The sequence below is a fragment of the Seriola lalandi genome, unplaced genomic scaffold (assembly GCF_002814215.2).
Source record: "Seriola lalandi dorsalis isolate HSWRI2012SDOR001 ecotype SW California unplaced genomic scaffold, Sedor1 jcf7180002054297, whole genome shotgun sequence".
NCBI classification, from domain to species: domain Eukaryota; kingdom Metazoa; phylum Chordata; class Actinopteri; order Carangiformes; family Carangidae; genus Seriola; species Seriola lalandi.
The window spans coordinates 706,612-724,276 of record NW_019524850.1 but is presented as its reverse complement, the minus strand read 5'-3'; the positions used below and the strand labels follow the sequence as shown (position 1 = coordinate 724,276).

At 43.8% G+C, this 17,665-nt stretch overlaps 1 protein-coding gene across 8 annotated transcripts in view; it reads right to left on the bottom strand.

The window, feature by feature from the left end:
* anks1aa (ankyrin repeat and sterile alpha motif domain containing 1Aa) overlaps positions 1-17,665 on the bottom strand; it is a 63,154-nt gene that overhangs the window by 28,249 nt on the left and 17,240 nt on the right. For all 8 annotated transcript variants that reach the window (XM_087173990.1, XM_087173995.1, XM_087173996.1 and 5 more), the window contains exons 5-14: positions 13,324-13,620; positions 12,574-12,649; positions 12,351-12,452; positions 12,008-12,094; positions 11,679-11,848; positions 11,306-11,368; positions 10,605-10,737; positions 9,791-9,834; positions 8,978-9,071; positions 4,424-4,917 (exon numbers count right to left, since the gene is read on the bottom strand). In XM_087173990.1, the coding sequence (XP_087030116.1) occupies positions 4,424-4,917; positions 8,978-9,071; positions 9,791-9,834; positions 10,605-10,737; positions 11,306-11,368; positions 11,679-11,848; positions 12,008-12,094; positions 12,351-12,452; positions 12,574-12,649; positions 13,324-13,620 (1,560 nt within the window). The remainder of the gene's footprint in view (positions 1-4,423; positions 4,918-8,977; positions 9,072-9,790; positions 9,835-10,604; positions 10,738-11,305; positions 11,369-11,678; positions 11,849-12,007; positions 12,095-12,350; positions 12,453-12,573; positions 12,650-13,323; positions 13,621-17,665) is intronic.

Sequence of the window (17,665 nt, the reverse complement as noted above, 5' to 3'; positions counted from 1 at the left end):
AATTGCCCTGTCAAAATTGCCAAATCTCATTTGAGGAAAATCATGCAACCGTAGCCATTAGAAAAAGGTGGAGTTAACTACTGCAACCTGCTTCTTCATAACATCCTTTTTTGAGGCAATAGTGGTTTGAATTTTGTATATTGCAGCTTTGGGCTTCTACATCTCCAATTCATTCTAGCTGCCTTTGCATGGATGTGAGATCTACTGGTCTAGCTGACAGGCGGGTTCAAACACAAATACAGTCTATACACAGTGTGACAGGGAGCAGGACAAGAGCCTGCACAAAACTGAGATCCATCCGAGCCAGAATTCGTGGTTCACGTTTTATTCTGCAGTAGCATTTTCAAGGTCAACTGCATTGTTATTATAATCACCAAACAATATTATTTTGTGGCCAAAAGACGAGAGACTAAATAAAATGCACTCCCATGGGATGGATGAATAATTTAAGATGAAATGTGGTGCTCCTTGCCAGCAGCCTACTTTGAGATTTCCAAGACGCCTTTAGGCATTGTGATAAACTTAGAGCTGACCAGTTCACTCAGTAACGTACACTGGTATGGTGCATACAGTAAATGATGCATCTGGCTGAAGCATATCTCCTTTTCCCTGATAAGATCGCTTCCTCAGTTAGAAGCCAATACCTGTTCTCCTGGGCATTCTTGTGCAAAGGGACAGTGATATCTTCTGTTGTGTCTCCTCCTCGACAGCCTTTTTTCTTTTACAACCAGATCAATTCTCATGCTCGGGATATTCAGCTCATCTGCGTGGAAGCACCGGGGAGAGAAGACAACAGGAGAAGCTCCAGGATTATTACTGGCCGCTGAAGGCAACGGGGAAGAGCAAGCAATCTCCAATAACCAAGTAATGTCATGGCTGCCTTAATCCTGTCACGCTCTCAGAGGCCACATCCCTCAGGTGCTGTCTGAGGAGGTGAGGTGTTCGTTAAACTAGATAATTAGACTGTACAGCGTCCTGCCTGGGACCAGAACGTTTGAAAGGGGAATTAAAAGATTCAAGCGCACAAGACGTTCCCTTGTTTTGACCTTATTAACCCACTGAATCGCAGCGTTCTGCGGAGGGAGGATGATGTCTTAGGAGCAGTGTCATAACTTGCCTCTATGCGATTTTAAGTGAACACCCTCGCATGTTAGTAATAAATAATATTAAAATAAGACCACAGTTTTGATTGGAATTCGTCACTACTTGTGATAGAGCTGAACCGATAAATCTATACCATCTGATATAAGCTAGTATCAGCTTGATTTTGTATATGTCTTCCAATAAGTAACAAGAAATTACAGCACAGGAAAGACAAACTGGATATGAGGTCATTTAGAAACGAAGACAATATTTCACAGTTTGTCCACCAGAGAGCACTGACATGCACTGACATTTTTTTAAACACTAAAATGTTCTGTTTATTATGTATCTTGGTCAGAGTTCAGTGAAAAACAAATCTGTGGGATCCTTATTAAGACAAGCTATATGTGTATGTAAAAAAACAAAAAAAAAAGCAATTGCTACTGGCCGTTGTAGGGAGGCAATCTGTATCCAGGGCGAGAGAGGCAGACTCTGCCATTAACAGTGACAACTATTATACAGAAAGCTAATTACCGAATGTAAATGGATCAAATGGTTATTGCAGAAAAAATGCCGACAAATAGAATCAAAAATGGAGCTTGATTTCATGATCTTATGGATTATAAATCAAACTCAGAAATACTGATCAGTTTTTAGAAAAAATTCCAGAATTAGTCAGGCTATAATTTGTGACATTTGTTGTTTAAACAGCTCATCACAAAATTGAGCAGGCAGGTCAAAGCATAGTATTGCCTTGCACTTGACCATGACATTCACTGACTGCATACAGAGAATTATGGAAGGTCAGTTTTTCATATGACCTTTACTCAAATACAACATTCAGTTTTCAGTGAATGTCTCCTCGGCATGTCTCCTAAAGTTATGCTGATGATGTATGCAAACATCTGGCAGTGCAGAGGTAGAGCAAGGAAAAGCAACCATCTTTCTGGTTCTCACAGAAGACAAGGTTGCACCGACTTTACACAGGAATGAGTGAGTCACGCTGCCAAGGTGTTGTGCTTGGCCTTCAGGCTAAGAAGAGTGTTTTGAACTTTGACTAGCTTCTGCAAGAGGCCCTGTACGCCCTCCCCTCCCCATCCGAGTGTCGACGGGACTATTTCCAGACAGAACAAACATCAGGTCAATTTGCTGTCATGCATAAATGCACCTCAAAGACCTTCTCTTCAAGGTCTGACGGTTAACAACTGCAGCAAGATCAACATCTGGCACAGTTTATGGCAGCACGTACACGTCACACGCTCACAATAGAGATGAGTAAATGAGATAATTAGAGAAGCAATCACTTAACAATCTCTGCTGAGGAGGCCATAAATAATATACGTTAAAGCCAAACACAGCAATAACAACACCTAATTCAGCTTTACTTGTGCATCTTAAAAAAACTCTTAAAAGCAGACCTGGTCTACCCACCTCCTAATACCGGGTAGGTGAGCGAGGTGATCAAGGAAAAGCAGACAACTCTCCGGCCACCTGATTACAAACCGTGACCCACAGCAGCCAAGATATTGACCTGAAAGTCGCTATTAACGCTGCTCGCTGCGGCTGTAGGGGTAGGGTCATGTAAAGGACCACCAGGCAGCGATACGATCTCCTGGAGACAAGAAGCATTCGGGCTGCCTTAACCCCTAATTTTCTCTACATCATAACCCACAACGTGGACGTTATCTCTCATGGACCACACTGTGTACTGTGTAGGAAAGTCGTCAGAAAAGAGCAGAAACAGAGCAGAATACAAACAATACAAGGGGAAATTAGTGAGACACTAGTAGATACACTAGACTTGGTAGCTTATGTTAAAACTTAATTGAGAAGCTTAGAGGATATCATTAATCTAGCCTAACAGTAAGAGGATTGTTGTAGGAAAATGGTGAGAGAGCATAAAGAGGGAACTATGTTAATTGCTCAGGCTTGTAATGTACATACCTCTGCTCACTCATTGTCATGTAGACACTCTATTCACAGTCCATAAAGCTTATGTTTAAAATTATGCCCCAAGATGCACAATCTAACAAACTTTGGAAAGGGGGGGATCATTTTAGAAAACTTTTTTTGTCTTGAAATGATCCTATATTTGTTCAGTGGTGTGTTTTGTGTGTTGTGTTTGTATGATGGGAAGCCCATCTCCGCAGAGACTCGGGTTGGAGTCTGAAGCCTTTGCAAGATGAGGAGACGGGAGCTGAAGTGAGACAGATCTGCAGCTTGTATGTTCTCTCTGAATCTCAATTTCCAAATCTCCGTCTCTTGTCTCACTCTCCCAGCTTCTCTGTCGTTTTATCCCCATCGTCTTGTCTTCTCTAATCCCGTCTCACTGTGGCTCTACTCAGCTCTTTATCTACGTCCCAGACAAAGCATTAAAGTGCCGAGTCGAGGGCGGGGTGGGGGGGGGTTTATTTAGTTATGAATATCCACAGTGATAACAAACACAAGGCAGGACTGAATAAATAAAAATACACCAATTTAAGGCCGAGTAAAAAATAATAATTCTATACAGAATTATGAAAGAAGGTTTTGGTGGAACACAAGCAGCAAAGATAAATTTCCAAAGTAATGAACTGTACCAACCTCAAAGCTTTCATTAACATGTGCAAACACAATTTCTAACACAGTCATTGTGTTTGCTGAAAGTCTGCATTCAAGACAAGGTAGAGCTCAAACCGCACCGCGTCCCCATCAGGACAACAGGTGGGCTGTGTGCTGACAGAACGGGAACGGAGTCTTTGATGAAGTTCACTACGGTCAACAGAGCTGTTTGCAGGTGATACTGAGTTTTTCTTTCATCATCTGAACAAACGTCTTGTGGCTGCAGCATAAACACAAGCTGACTAAGGCCTAACGAGAGAAGCTTTGAGAAAAAAAAAAAAGCGGAAGGAAAGAGGAATCTTAAACGATTCATGCTCTAAATTTAAAGTTGAAATAAGAGATCTTACATTTGCACTTGGGTACAGTGTCCATGTATTAGTATATAATTGTAGCAGGGTTCTATAATGCATGTGTTCTACGTATAATTAATGGTTTGCTTTCTATGGCGTTTCATGACAAGTTTATAGAAACAACACTCACTGCCACATGTTATGTTTACATATGTTTTGTAAATGTATCTCAGGCTCATTTGTTTTGTCTGCTAGGTTCATAGCTGGTTTCAAGTTTTTCGGTTTCGGTTTTATGCATCGGTTTTTCGATATTTTTATGAGACATCTTGTGGCTAAATTAATAAAGAAACTGTCTTATTTGAAAGTATTATTAGTAGAAGACTAAAGCACCAAAATGTACACACATAATCAGTGCTTTATGTCCCAAATAGAGTGAGACAAACACTTACCTCGTCCCATTCTGAGGTGAAAGAGGGAGATTTCTCAAGCCTCTTCTTTCCAGTGCTACAGTTAGAAACAGACTCGCTCCGGTTTCCCAGTCCTCCTTCCTCCTCACTAGGAGGCGACACGAGCAAGTCTGAGTCAGACTTGGAGAGACTGCGTGCCAATTTCAGGTCCCCAGGAGGGCGCATCCTAACGCCAGACACTGCCCCAGCCCCAGAGTCCCTGTGCTCCTTGTTCACAGTCGCATAAATTGCCTTAGGGTCACAGTCTGTCAGGATGGCAGCCATACTGGGACGGCTAGGCGGTGGTGCAGCTGCTGCTACTTCCTCTTTTACTTTGGCAGGTTTTCTTGACTCTGGCTGTCCCTGGTTGGGCGGCAGAACACCTGGAAGCCTGAAGGGTTCCTCACGGCAGTCGAAGACGGGAGAGGATCCGTGCAGGAGGCCAGTGAACTGCTCCGGGACACCTGCTCCCTGATCCTGGCTGAGCTGGGAGTTATCTAGAGAAAGCAAAAAAAAAGAAAAAAGAAAAAAAAAGAAAAAAGAAATGGACAAAGTCAGCGAAGAAAGAAGACGGTAGTTTGTTAAGGCTGTAAAGTGGACTTCTAACTGAGGGGCAGATCCATAGAGCAGGGCTAATAAGAAGCCGCCCACGCAAGCCCTGTAACAGATCTGTAATTGTTTCCTACCAGGAGTGACGGGGAGAAAAAGAGGGAGAGAGAGGAGATGGAGCAAAGAGAAGGCGTATGTTGGCTGGAGAAATAACAGAATTCCAAACCCAGCTTGCAGCCGTCTGACGACTATCTGCTGGTGCCTGACTGCCTGTATTTTATAACAGGGAGTTGAGGTTAGTCATCTTTGGGACTAGAACACTAAAAAGTTCTCCCATGTGAGTGATTAAACTTTCATCCAAAAACACACACATGAATTACAAGCACCTAACACATAGTACAACAAAAATACAAGAACACACAACAGAAAAGGACAAAAAGAACTTGGAAATGTCACTGAAAGGAGTGAAACTTACACTGGCAGCTTCCTCCAACGAAAACAACTCCTTAATGAGACTGAATGGCAAGTGCAATTAAAAACAATTAGATTTTCCTCCTCCCTCTCCCTGAGGGAATTACTGCCACCTAAGCCTCTTTTCCACAATCAAATCAGCCACGGCTTGACAGCGGCCGGCGTCGTCAACACTTAGGCTTTAGAAAAAAGAGAAAAAGCCTGTGCCCAGTCCTGCAATCATCTTCCTTTACGCTGCAGTGATGTGTGTTGCTGTCTGCCGTGTGACCAGCAGCCCTCTGTGTTTTCTGCCGTCTAATTCTAGACCCTAATGGTGGCTCAGGAATGGAAATTTGAATCGCCCTATCCTCCAGCAGCCAGACTCCTGACAATTAGCCCTGTGACACATGGTGAAGGAGTGTGTGTGTGTGTGTGTGTGTGTGTGTGTGTGTGTATCTGGACCATCGTCTCAGTCAGGGTGACAAGGTCAGGGTGTTTGGTGACAGCGAATCTGGGGCAGTCAAACCACAGGAAAAGTAGTGACCTGTTGCTACATTTTGTTTGTCCTTCACAAAACCGCTTCTTGCTAAACATGTGGCTGTCTCTCAAACCGCTGTTCAAAGAGTGAAAACTTCAAAAGAGCGCGCTGCTGAAGGGTTATATCTACAGTCCGGGGGGGGGGGGGGGGGGGGTGCTATCTTACCACTCAACTGTTTGACACACAAACTCCCTCTGAATTCATCAAACTGCCTCATTACTGGTTCAGGGGCCATTTGCAGCGAGGGGGTGTGCCACAAAACGCCCTGAACTCGCTTTTCACAAGTTGCTGAAGACTTGTAGAGAAAGTGTGTGAGAGTGAGAGTCAGTGTGTGTGTGTGTGTGTGTGTGTGTGTGTGTGTGTTATAAGGGGTGAGTGTACTGTGCACATATGTCAGGACCACAGTCAAACACCCACCCTCTCTTTGGCAGCCTGAGAGTGTGAACGCCCTATGAGCACATCAGTGTGGTTCCAACAATCTCACATGGTGTTAACCCTGGCCAAGACCACTGCAACCCCCAGCTCATACATGTCTATGGTGGAAAATGCACACAGACACAATGAGTGAGGTCACCGCCAGAGGTGGAATGTGTATTTCATTTGGCATGGTGAACTCCCATATCTTACTAATGATGTCATGTTTGTTTTTGCAGACACTGCAGTGCTGGTGCTGGATGTCCCTCCGTGTAGTCCAAAGTCAATATTCATGCTCGGCCCGTGGAAAATTTACCTATATTTTATTGTAGATTCAAAGACTGTTTTAATGTTTTTAATTCTTTTATAGCCATTTTGTTGATATGCGCACATTTGCAGTAAAGCAGGCAAACAAATAGCTCTATTGACAGAATCAGTCAACACAGAACAATAGTCAACAGCGTACACTTACACATAAAAGGACACAACATAATGAGAAATTGTGTAGAAGGGAACCAAACACATGAATAAAACTATCATTAACAATACAAGCAAACTGTGGTGCTTAAACTGTGTCTGATACATTAACTGTGCGCAGCTCTGAATAGCCGAGTTTATTTGATGCTCACTGCCCATAAATACAGAGGCTGTTATTGGTATTCTTGTCACCAAACAGGTGCTTTCTGTCTTTATCGCCTCTACATCCATCTGTTGCAGTTCCTCTGGTGCACTGCAGTTCATAACAGCAATACAAACAGCTTCTCTGAAACAACCATTCAAAGTTGTGGCTGGATCATAGGGAGAATCAAAACGAAACTTTAAAAGAGTCACATTCTGTGTGAAGGAAAGAACGCACGACGATTGAACTGAACCCTGGTTAAGTGGTGAACGTGCAGGAAGTATAAAGTAAGGACAAACATAACTGTGAGCTATGTTTAACCATGTCTATTACTGCCTGTGGAGAATCATACGATGTTACTACTCGTGAGAAATGTCCCTTGGAAACCCTATAAAACTCTTAACAGAGGTGGAAATCTGTTGGGAGACACAATATTCCTGCTGAGAGCAGCAGTGTGTTTGTGACAGATGATACAAGGCCCTGATATTGCTGACCATTCATATATCCTCCACCTGCCATAGAGCGTGCTGAGGTCTGGTCCCCGACTGCCCACGTGGGAGGGGGGGAACAAATCAGCTCGAAGATTGAGAACCACATCCACATGAGCAGAACCTAACATTTAAGCTCAGCCAGCAGTCTGGGTTAATATAAAACACAAAAAGAGGAACCGTCAGTTTAACGTGCTGATGTGCAAAAACAGAAATGACGAAAAGAAGATGTATTCACACATAAAGCAAACTTGTGGTTTTTGTGGCTTTAGAGAAGGGAAAGAAAAATATACTGTAGCTTGAGAGTCACTGAGGACAATATGCAAGGGGAAAAGGAAGTAAAGGGCCCTCGATGCTTCAAGAAGTGTTTCACATTTGCCTGACTCCTCACAACATCAGCCTTAACTGTCAAACTCAATCACTTATGTTGAAGTCCTGTGGCAACACATGCTCCACAAACACGAGTGATGCGTATGTCAAACACTGAACACCCATTTTAATGTTTCAACTAATGAGAGTTAATAATCTGAAGGTCAATTCTACAAATCCACTGGTATGTGTCAATATATCATGTCAGTGTGTGTTTCCTTATAAACTAAGATTACATGTCAGCTCCTGCCTCTAAGACAACTTGTCCATAGGCCACTAGCTAATATTTACACGGCTATTAGAAAAAGGCTGTGTATCAGCAGTACTAAGACTAAACACACAAAAATCAATGCTGAAAATGTGTTAGTTTTCATCATCATCAGATATTTTCAAGAAGCAATGAACTCAAGAAACCACTGTCTCGGGGAATGGTGCCCAAACTGCTTAAAGTCAAACAAGCTGTTGTTTGATAGGTTTGTTAAGTTGGACTTAATGCTGCTGCAGTGCGTTTATAAATTCTCTTTCCAACAACCACAGTAAGAAAAGAGTTAAACAAGCAGCTCGAGCCTATGGGGGAAAAAAGAAGCCAGTTCCTCCTGTAAACAGCACTATAAAATCAGCTCGCCTGCCATGCTGCTGAAACATGCTCCAAAAATAATCATTCAATAAACATATCTGTATGTGTGTCTGCAAAAAAAAACAAAAACCCGGAAGCCATGCTCCTCACCTCCGCTGCATGCTTGACTGGATGACGTGGCATATCCAGCTTTAAGCAGGGATGTGGATATAAGATAGGAGTGTCACAATCTGATCAAGAATTCTGTTTCATATTGGCAATGAAATGAGTCTTGCCCACTTGCCAGGGAATGTCAATCAGCCTGCTCCCGACAAGCCAAATCCGCTCTGCTGCTTGAGAATGCCAATCACGCATTCCCTGGCAGCGCTAATCCAAGCCAGCCCATCTCATCCTGCAAACGCAAACGCATTTCTCCCATTTCACTGACATGCTTAGCCTGTGATTTTCAAGTCTGATGTGTCCGGTCCGTCTTTCCTTACGCTCACAGCGTTGCCAGCAGCTGCTGTTGTTCCTTATTAGGTTGCTAAAATCTGAGGACAGTGGTCAAACTCACCTCCTGATGCCCGTCGGCCCGCTCGCCCAGGAGGGTGCAGGGTGTCTTTCGTCTTGCTTGGGGCCCTGAGGTCATTCGGGGCAGTGGGTTTACGCTGAAGTGGGACAGAAAAGAGGAGAAAAAGGAATTTAATTCACGCCTGCCAAATCATAATACGCCTCCCAAACACTTTCTGTGTTGGCAGACAATCCTATTAACATCCCCCAGTCAGCCAATTAATAACCCAGGCTAATTATCCAGCCAGCCTAACATGAAACGAAGATGCTATCCGACTGACTTCCTGCATAACTGTGGCGGTGGCAGGTTTGCCTTCATCAGCCATTATGTGGCTCGGCTCAGAAAGCTGTAGATTAGAGCGCAGAGGACACCATGCTGCTCATTTATTATGATTAGGCAGCTGAGGAGCCGGCTAATCCAATAGCAGTTTGAAATAAAAGATGTGAGCAGATATTGTGGGCAGCAGGTGGGGTTGTGGGTGGGCGGCAGCGATAATAAAAGCTGCTAACTGTACGATAAATATGAAAAGGCAATAAAAAACGATATGATAGGCCAATAAATAGAGGGGGCAGGTTTACAAAGACACCCAGTTATGAAGGCCAGTTTAAGACGGCTTTTGCCTTCTGCTGACATATGACTCAATCTCTGACTGCGAAGAGACAATCTTCTTTATTATATAACTCGCTATAGTCATACAGGGATGCTTCAGATATGCAATTCAAGTTTGTGGGATACTGTTTTCTGGCTGTCAAAACTCAACCCATATTGTTTGATGTAGATATAAAGATATAAAGATATAAAGAAAATGATAGATACCTGAGGTAGGACACTGTTGGAAGACTGTATTGTGGTATTCTCATCTGAAGAGACGAAGAGGAGACATGAGAGTTAGGGTTAGGGTTGAGTTCACTTGCTCGACATAACTTCAGAGTTACACAAGGCTGTGATTGTCAGGAGAGACATTATGCTATGAAAATGTGAAAGTGATGTATAATAAAATCATGTATTATGCATAGCGACATTATCGGGCTACAAGTCCAACGGACTCCAGATTAATCTCGCTGCTGTTTAAACAGCACTGCCTGTGCCGAAATGATAAAGCAGTTTTAAAACAGACAGAAAACGATTCGTTTCTTCTAACGCCATCATTTATCCACATAGCCGAGCCGTGATGATGACATCAGCCATTAAACTCCAACCCTTCGGCTTCACTGACATTTTCTACTGGTGCTAGTGAGGCTGAGGCCCAGGCCCGAGGGGATGGTTTTAAAACATCTACATCAACAGCTCGGGATCAAAATGGCCTCCTAATTTAATCCCATTTAATCCAATTACATGCGGTGCCATTCACCAGCCACGGCTGAGGAGGGTCTGCACATGTACGACACACACAGTGGTGGCACGGGTTGACCGTGTGTGTCGGCTCTCCTGCTGATTGGGACAGAAAGGTTTTCAGGTTGTGTTATGCTCAGACGGTGTCAATGAAGTATTTTGGAAAATGAACCTAGTTTACTCAGGAACGTCTCTGCAAAACATTAAAATCTCACGTAAACAAAGAAATCCTGGAAATACACACTTCTTTATATAATTACTTCCTCCTTTTTGGATGATACTAACAGCCCACAATTACCTTTATGGGAGTAGGACTCGTGGCTGGGCGGTGGGACTTTGGTCTGTGCAGTCAGCAACAACTCATATGTGTGATCCTCCTCCTCTTCCACCGGCTCGCCTCTCTCATCAATACTGCTGTTAGTATACAGGGCCTGCGGAAAAAGAAAGAAAGAGAGCAGAGGTGAGAAAGGTAAAAAAGATAATGTAACGCACAGACGACTTGCCATTTAGAATAGGTTTATATTTCAGATCCAAATGTCTCCTTCAGCAAGGAAAAGGAAACACTGGAAAACATGTCTTTGGGATGAAAAAGAGTGTTACTCCAACAATGCTTCCTCTCTGGTCAGCCACAGTTCAGACCAGACAGGTTCTCTGATTTTGTCTTCGCTGTTTTTCCACTTCAGTTCTCCTCCTTTTCACGCCCCCGCTGCCCGCATCCCCTGCCACGCTCAGATGAATATTTATTAGGAAGTTGTTTGATTTGAGAAGCGGCGGTGAAGAGAACGGTCATGAAAAGGGGTCTCCCGGTGGCAGATAATCATTTTCCAACAGCCCCCGTGTCATTGTACTAACAAACCATGTCCAATCTCTCAGAGAAATAAATAAAAATAATAATAAAAAAACTTTTAAAAAGGCAGTCGTACTGTTGTGACCATTCACAAACTGTACATATGAGTATCTGTTGTATTTAGATGGCAACACACTCTCTTAGATCCTCACCTCTGAGCTCACCTCTTCTTCATGACCAGGCCCAGGATGTAAGGAGTGGACCAGGCGATCTTTCTATAAATGAAGATTGGAATATATTAAATAATGAATATAAGATGCAGTAATTTATGGCTGTAACTCATTTTTATCATTACTTCACTGCAAGATCAAAGTTAAGAAATGCAATGCAAACCCGCTCTGTAGCACAAGGGAGTGTAATGCTGGAGGGGCTTTGCAGTCCAGTCATGTGGCGAGAGGACCACTACCACCCTCTAGTGGGAGCTCAGCATTTCATCTCCCATAAAACCCTGCGACCAGCGCTTAGTGATCTGTGGTGTGGGTGTATTTGTGTGTGAGGCTGGTTTTCAGTTCGGCTACTACTGACCTTGCCAGCTTCGCTATCCGGCCGCCCGGAGTCTCTGTCAGAGGACTTGCCGCTGGTGAGGCTGTCCAGAGAGTGGCAAGAGGTGGCTTCAAACAGAGCCTCGTACGGGCTCTCCTCCTCCGGCCCCAGGGCCAGCCCCGAGATCAACTCACTCACCTTCTCCAGATCGCCTATGACACAGGTCCAAGTAAACACAGATGCACAAACAGACTGACAAAGTTCTTTGCTGAAATAAATGAAAGATAACTCTCTATTGCATTTTCCTTTCCAGTGTTTTCTGTTTTATCCGCTGCTACTAGAGAATGTCCCAACTCTCTGCTAAATATTACCCTTCTTCCGTGGGCTGGGGCTCTCCTGAGGCGGAGGGATTGGTGGAGGGGGAAGGTCAATGTCGGGGGGTTTTCCAGTCATGTGACCTACAACAGACAAACACATTACCAACTGAAGTCAAATGAATTACAAATATAAAAGGTTAGTTTGGTTTATTGTGGTTTAATGAGTATGAAAGCTGTATATGTTAATGACACTGTGTGTAAAAGCCCAACTAAGGACAAGAATTGAAAATTAGCTATAAAACAAATTCTCTACGCAGCGCATCAGTTTAATGCTTGGTATTGGAACCATGTTACACTGCATCATCAACAGCTCTCTGCTTTCACATTCAGCCTTTACCTAGGACGAGAGCAACTATCTCTCTGCTCTTCTGGGAGGGCATGTCTTTGACAGTGTCCAGCGCTGTCAGGCCCTTCTGGTCGACGATGTTCACGTCGATACCTGGTGAATGACGACAGGAACAGTCGGTACAGACAAACAGCCGAGTGTTATGTGTGGATTTCCGCTGATTACATTAACTTCACTGTGTAAGCTATGTTGGTTAAGAGCACTGAGGTCCGACCTGCACTGAGAAGTTTCTGTACCACGTCTGCCTTCCCAAACAAGGCTGCTTCGTGGAGGGCACTGCCTTTTTCAGTCTGAGCAGAAAAAGAAACCAGAAGCATAAGGAGAGAGTTGAGACGAAGAGAGGACACCGATATGCGATGTGATTATTATGAAAATTAAAGCACATGTTTATTTCTTTCTTCTGTTGACAGGTGAATCAGACTTAGTTTAACCTGCAGCAGTCTTGTTCCAGCACCGTCATTTTAGTGAAATAAACAGTGTATGGCAACTACCGGATTTATGCCCACCACCTGGTCCACCACTTCTCTACTGACAATTATGTGGTTGAAGGATCAAAGCAGATAATTTTCCAGTTCACAGGGCCATGCTAATTGAAACCTGCAGGATGCACGGGCCTGAAGGACACCGGATAGACATCCCATCCTCCATTCAGAGGAAAGGAGGACAAAGAAAAGGGAAAAGTTTCTCCAGACAGATGGATGGCACAGTTTGCTACAGTGTCAGAGCCAAAGGGCCCACCAGGGGGAGCAAGGCCGGCTCTGCTTTGACACCACAACAGCCCCTTTGCAAATAGGGAGCTTAAGTGTTTTACATTTAACCTCATAGCTTTAATAGGAAGTACCGAGAGGATGTGCTGCAAGAGCAGATTAAGTCACCCAACATTATGTGGGACATGACAGTATATTAAGAAACACTTGCAAACCGAAGCTTTGAGGCTCACACGCACATATAGGCCAAAACACACCTCATAGTTGATGTCCATGCCAGCGTCCAGTAGCACCTCCACCACAGACAGGTGCCCGTTCCGGGAGGCCAGATGCAGCGGCGTGTGTTTCTTGGTGTTACAGCTGAGCAGGTTTGGGTGGGCGCTGAGCAGCAGCTTGACTACCTCCAAGCGGCCATACAGCGCTGCCAGGTCCAGTGGAGTCTCAAACTTGTTGTTCCTCATGGTGGGGTCTGTCAACTCCTCCAGCAGCAGCCGCACCACCTGCGAGTGGCCATACTGAGCAGCACAGTGCAGTGGTGTCTCGTTGTCATTGTTCTGTTCGGGGGGGGGGGGCAGATAAACGGGTGAGAAGCAGCGCAGGAAAACAGCAACACAGACAAAGCACACAAAGTGACAAGGAGAAGTAAGGAAGGAGAGCAGAAAAGAAGGGACACTGTTTGAAGAATGAGTAAGAAAAGGTGACTCAGTGGAGTCATTGAGACGGTTGAACCAATCAGTGCATAGAGCCCACCACATTAGCAGATTAAAAGGTCATGAAAGGCACCAATCATGGTAAAGGACATAGCGAGGCCTGGAGGGGGAGGTATCTGGCAGATTGGGGATGGGCTGGGCCTGAGCAGAGGACTGGCAGACATGCATGGACTAATGAGGACAGGTGTTGGGGATGGTACCGAGTGCCAGAGGCAACGGGGTGCTAGCAGAGGGGCAGAGGCTCCCACACAGGTGGGGGATTAGCAGAGACATGGGCTACTGGGGCAAGAGGTGAGAATGACAGTGGTGTTGTGAGACCTGGATAGTTAAGTTTTTTCCAGTCAAAAAAAAAAAAACAGGCTGTCACATGTGTGAAGCACAACTGTTGCTGCTCGCTCACCCCAGCACACCACCAACAGCAACCATGGGAGAGTTTCATGTGTGTTAAACATTCAAAGGGAAGACATGAGTTCGGCATTTGCACAGAGTGAGTGAGTGAACTGTAACTGCTGAGTTAATACTTAAAAGTGTCACTTTGACATTAACATGAAACTAAACAACTGAAACTATTTTTTTTTGTTTTGTTTTATCAATCTGACAGTTTTGCATTTAGTGTTCTTTCCATCAACTAATCTATTAATCAACCAATTGTTGCAGGACTAGATAACACCACAGCACGCATACACCAGTTGAATGTCCTCCATTGTCCTTCATGTTCAAAATGTTCACATAATTCATCCAGTACAAAGATGAGAATGATGTCATGCTTGCAACCTATCATTTGGCAGCATTTTCAAAACTTTATATTGTAGGGAAACATGCTAACAGACAACTAGCAGAGATAGCAGCAATTAAGAGCAGTAATTACAACGTAAACTCAGTAAGTGGTGCTTATTGGATCCAATGACTCACATGCAGCAACAAGATCAGTGCTTAATAAACCTGCAAACCTCTGGCACTGTTGTTGATCTCTACAATGCACAGCCAGCAGGGGGCAAACCCTGCAAACCAGGAGCTGAACTGACACTATGGGATGGGAATACTCTCCTGACTAATGTACATAACATAATGGACAGGGGGGACAGTAATACTGAAAAAAACAAGTAGACCTTTAGTAGAAATAAGTAGGAGAGTGGAGAGCATTACAATCACTGCTCTCAAGGCTCTCCAGGTGTGATAGAATTGCAAACATGATTCTTAGCAATATGTAAAACCCTTCGGGTCTATTCAGATAGTGTATGTATAGATGGGTGTGGCAGAAACTGTCAGCCATTGTGGGACCACATGCTCTGAGAGTCAGTCATTCCAGACACATAGATCCACCTACAAAGGCTGACAGCTGGCATGAGAAACCCCCCCCCCCTCAAAAAAAAACATGGACATGCATGATGCCAGGTTGGGTGACTCCCAGAGGAACATCCCAGCTGTGCCACAGAAAACAGGACATTGTGTGGAGGGGGCAACAGGGCAGTTTTAGACAGGTGTCAGTTGGCCCCTGTCATTGAGACCTACACAAAGACATGGCGCCAGATGGGATCAGCAGGTATCTCCTTCATTGTTTCAGAGAGAGAGAGAGAGAGAGAGAGAGAGAGAGAGAGAGAGAGAGAGAGAGAGAGAGAGAGAGAGAGAGAAATAAAGGGAGAGAGAGAGTGAGTATTGTAGTGCACTGGCAAAGCAGGCCACAGCTTGAGAGAGAGGAGGCGGGGCTTAGAGAAACAAAAACGACACCTGCCTGTCAAAAGAGGAAGAACAGAGGCTGGCTGAGAAAAAAAAACATTCATCCTGGGTGAACTGAAATGAACAAAACTAATGAAAAAGGGGTTTAAAGCAGTCTTTCTCTGAGATTCAAAGCAAAGAGGCCTCAGCTTTTTCCGCCTGGTTGGTTTCATCAGTTGGATTTGGGATGTGAACACTTGTTTCTTCTCTCTCTACAGTCTTTGCCTCAAAACAAACTCACATGTGCACACATAAGCACACTAAGGGAGAGATGGCCGGACTGCACATAAACAGAACGTGCTGTCTTTCATCATCAAGCATTCGTCACAACTTTTTAGACAGATTTACTCTGAGTATTCTGATGACTACAGCAGGCAAACACACGCTGCGGTTACATCAGCATGATTCACTTCCTCTGATATACAGGTCTGCTGCCTCAAAGTTAATCCAAGTAAATCTAGTATACAGTGATTTACACAAAGAACAACTGACTCTGAATACAGCGTCACTGAAATGTTGTAAATGTGTGTTTCACTGAAACATGAAATCTTAATGAGTGCAACAAAACACACCTAATAGACTGATGCCTTTAAGTCAGTGTTTATGATCATGATAACACCAAGTGTTGCACTTGCCAGTGTGGTGGTCAGTGCTCCATATCAATGTGTCAGCCAGCATCTGATCGTATTAAACATGGCTGACCATCCACTTGACTCACAGATAGGGAACAAGCCGCCATGTGACATCAAGACTGGCCTTGCCTTCTTTAGGTATGTCAGGCATGTTGTTCACACAGGAGCCTCTCACTGAGGGGAACTCTCAAACACTTCCATAACTTGCACTTTGACTATGGTTTGTCTTTTGATTTAAATCTTTTAAATATATGCTCTTTGCAAAACATAATCTACTCACTTCCTCTCGCTGGGGATAGACCAGAAGCACCTTTAGATTTTGGATCCAAATCAAAATCTATTTATTATTCAGCCTCTGCAGGTACATGAGTTGCATTATTTGATATTCACATGAAAGACGATGAGACAAAAATGAAAATGAATGAATGAAAATCCTGTCTTTACTGCGGTGCCGCAGACAGCATAAAACCTCATCACGATTTAGACCTCAGCGGCGCATGTCAAACAAGAAGAGATTAAGATCTCCACTGGTCTCTGCAGCTGATTGATAAACTCTGCCCTAACCAGGAACATCTGGAGATTACACTCCATTGTGTTTTCATGATGCAGAATATTCTGACAGGGCGAAAGAGAAGCGCAGTAACAGAGAGGACGGAGGATGTTATGATTCTCACAACCCGGGGCTGGGAGACGGTAACACGGTCTGACTAGCGACCTCTGTCACGTGACACGCTGGCTGGCAGCGGAGCGAGGCAGCGGTTACGTCATCCTGGCCCCTGGTAGTGGTAGTAGTAAGAGTGGGTGGGTGGGTGGTGGTGAAGGGGTTGGCTGAGCAGCTGTTGCAGCTAGTGTGCCAAAGGGCTGCCCATGCTCGCTGCACGCCCGTGTCCACTGTCACAATCGGAAATCCCGCTGGTTTTCTGTGCATCCATATAAAACCATAGATCTCACACGTATGCTTAAAAGGGTTTCCTCACCGTTTTCACTCCCCTACTTAGCATTTATAAGTTCTACATAAACACTACTAAATAGGTTTATAACACACTACAAGCAGAAGTAAGGAAATATTTAAGTGTTTATCAATGTGTCAACAATTCTAACATCTCCCATGAATACATACTTCATATTATTACAAATGTGTTTTACTATATAATCATTCATTATCCGTAACATTAGCCACCATTTATGGGTGCCCACAAGAGGAGTTATAGCTGTTGTAAACATTAATAATCACTTATGTAATATAAGTGAGTTATAAACCACTTATTAAATGTTTATATTCTGCCTGTAAACGTTAAATTGGGGAGTTCCAGTGAAGTGTTGTCATTTTTATGTATGTTTTTGTATTTGCAAGAGCTGAATGAAGTAAATTATCTGATTCATTATTTGATTGTAATGTTTTACTGCTTTTCGCTTTTGTTTGTTTTATTTCAAATTGAATATCTTTTCATTTTCATTTTCCACTTGATTAAATGGGACACTCCTTCCAAACATAACTGCTTAACTTAAAGGCCTCTAAGACAAAACTTACAGTAGATGCC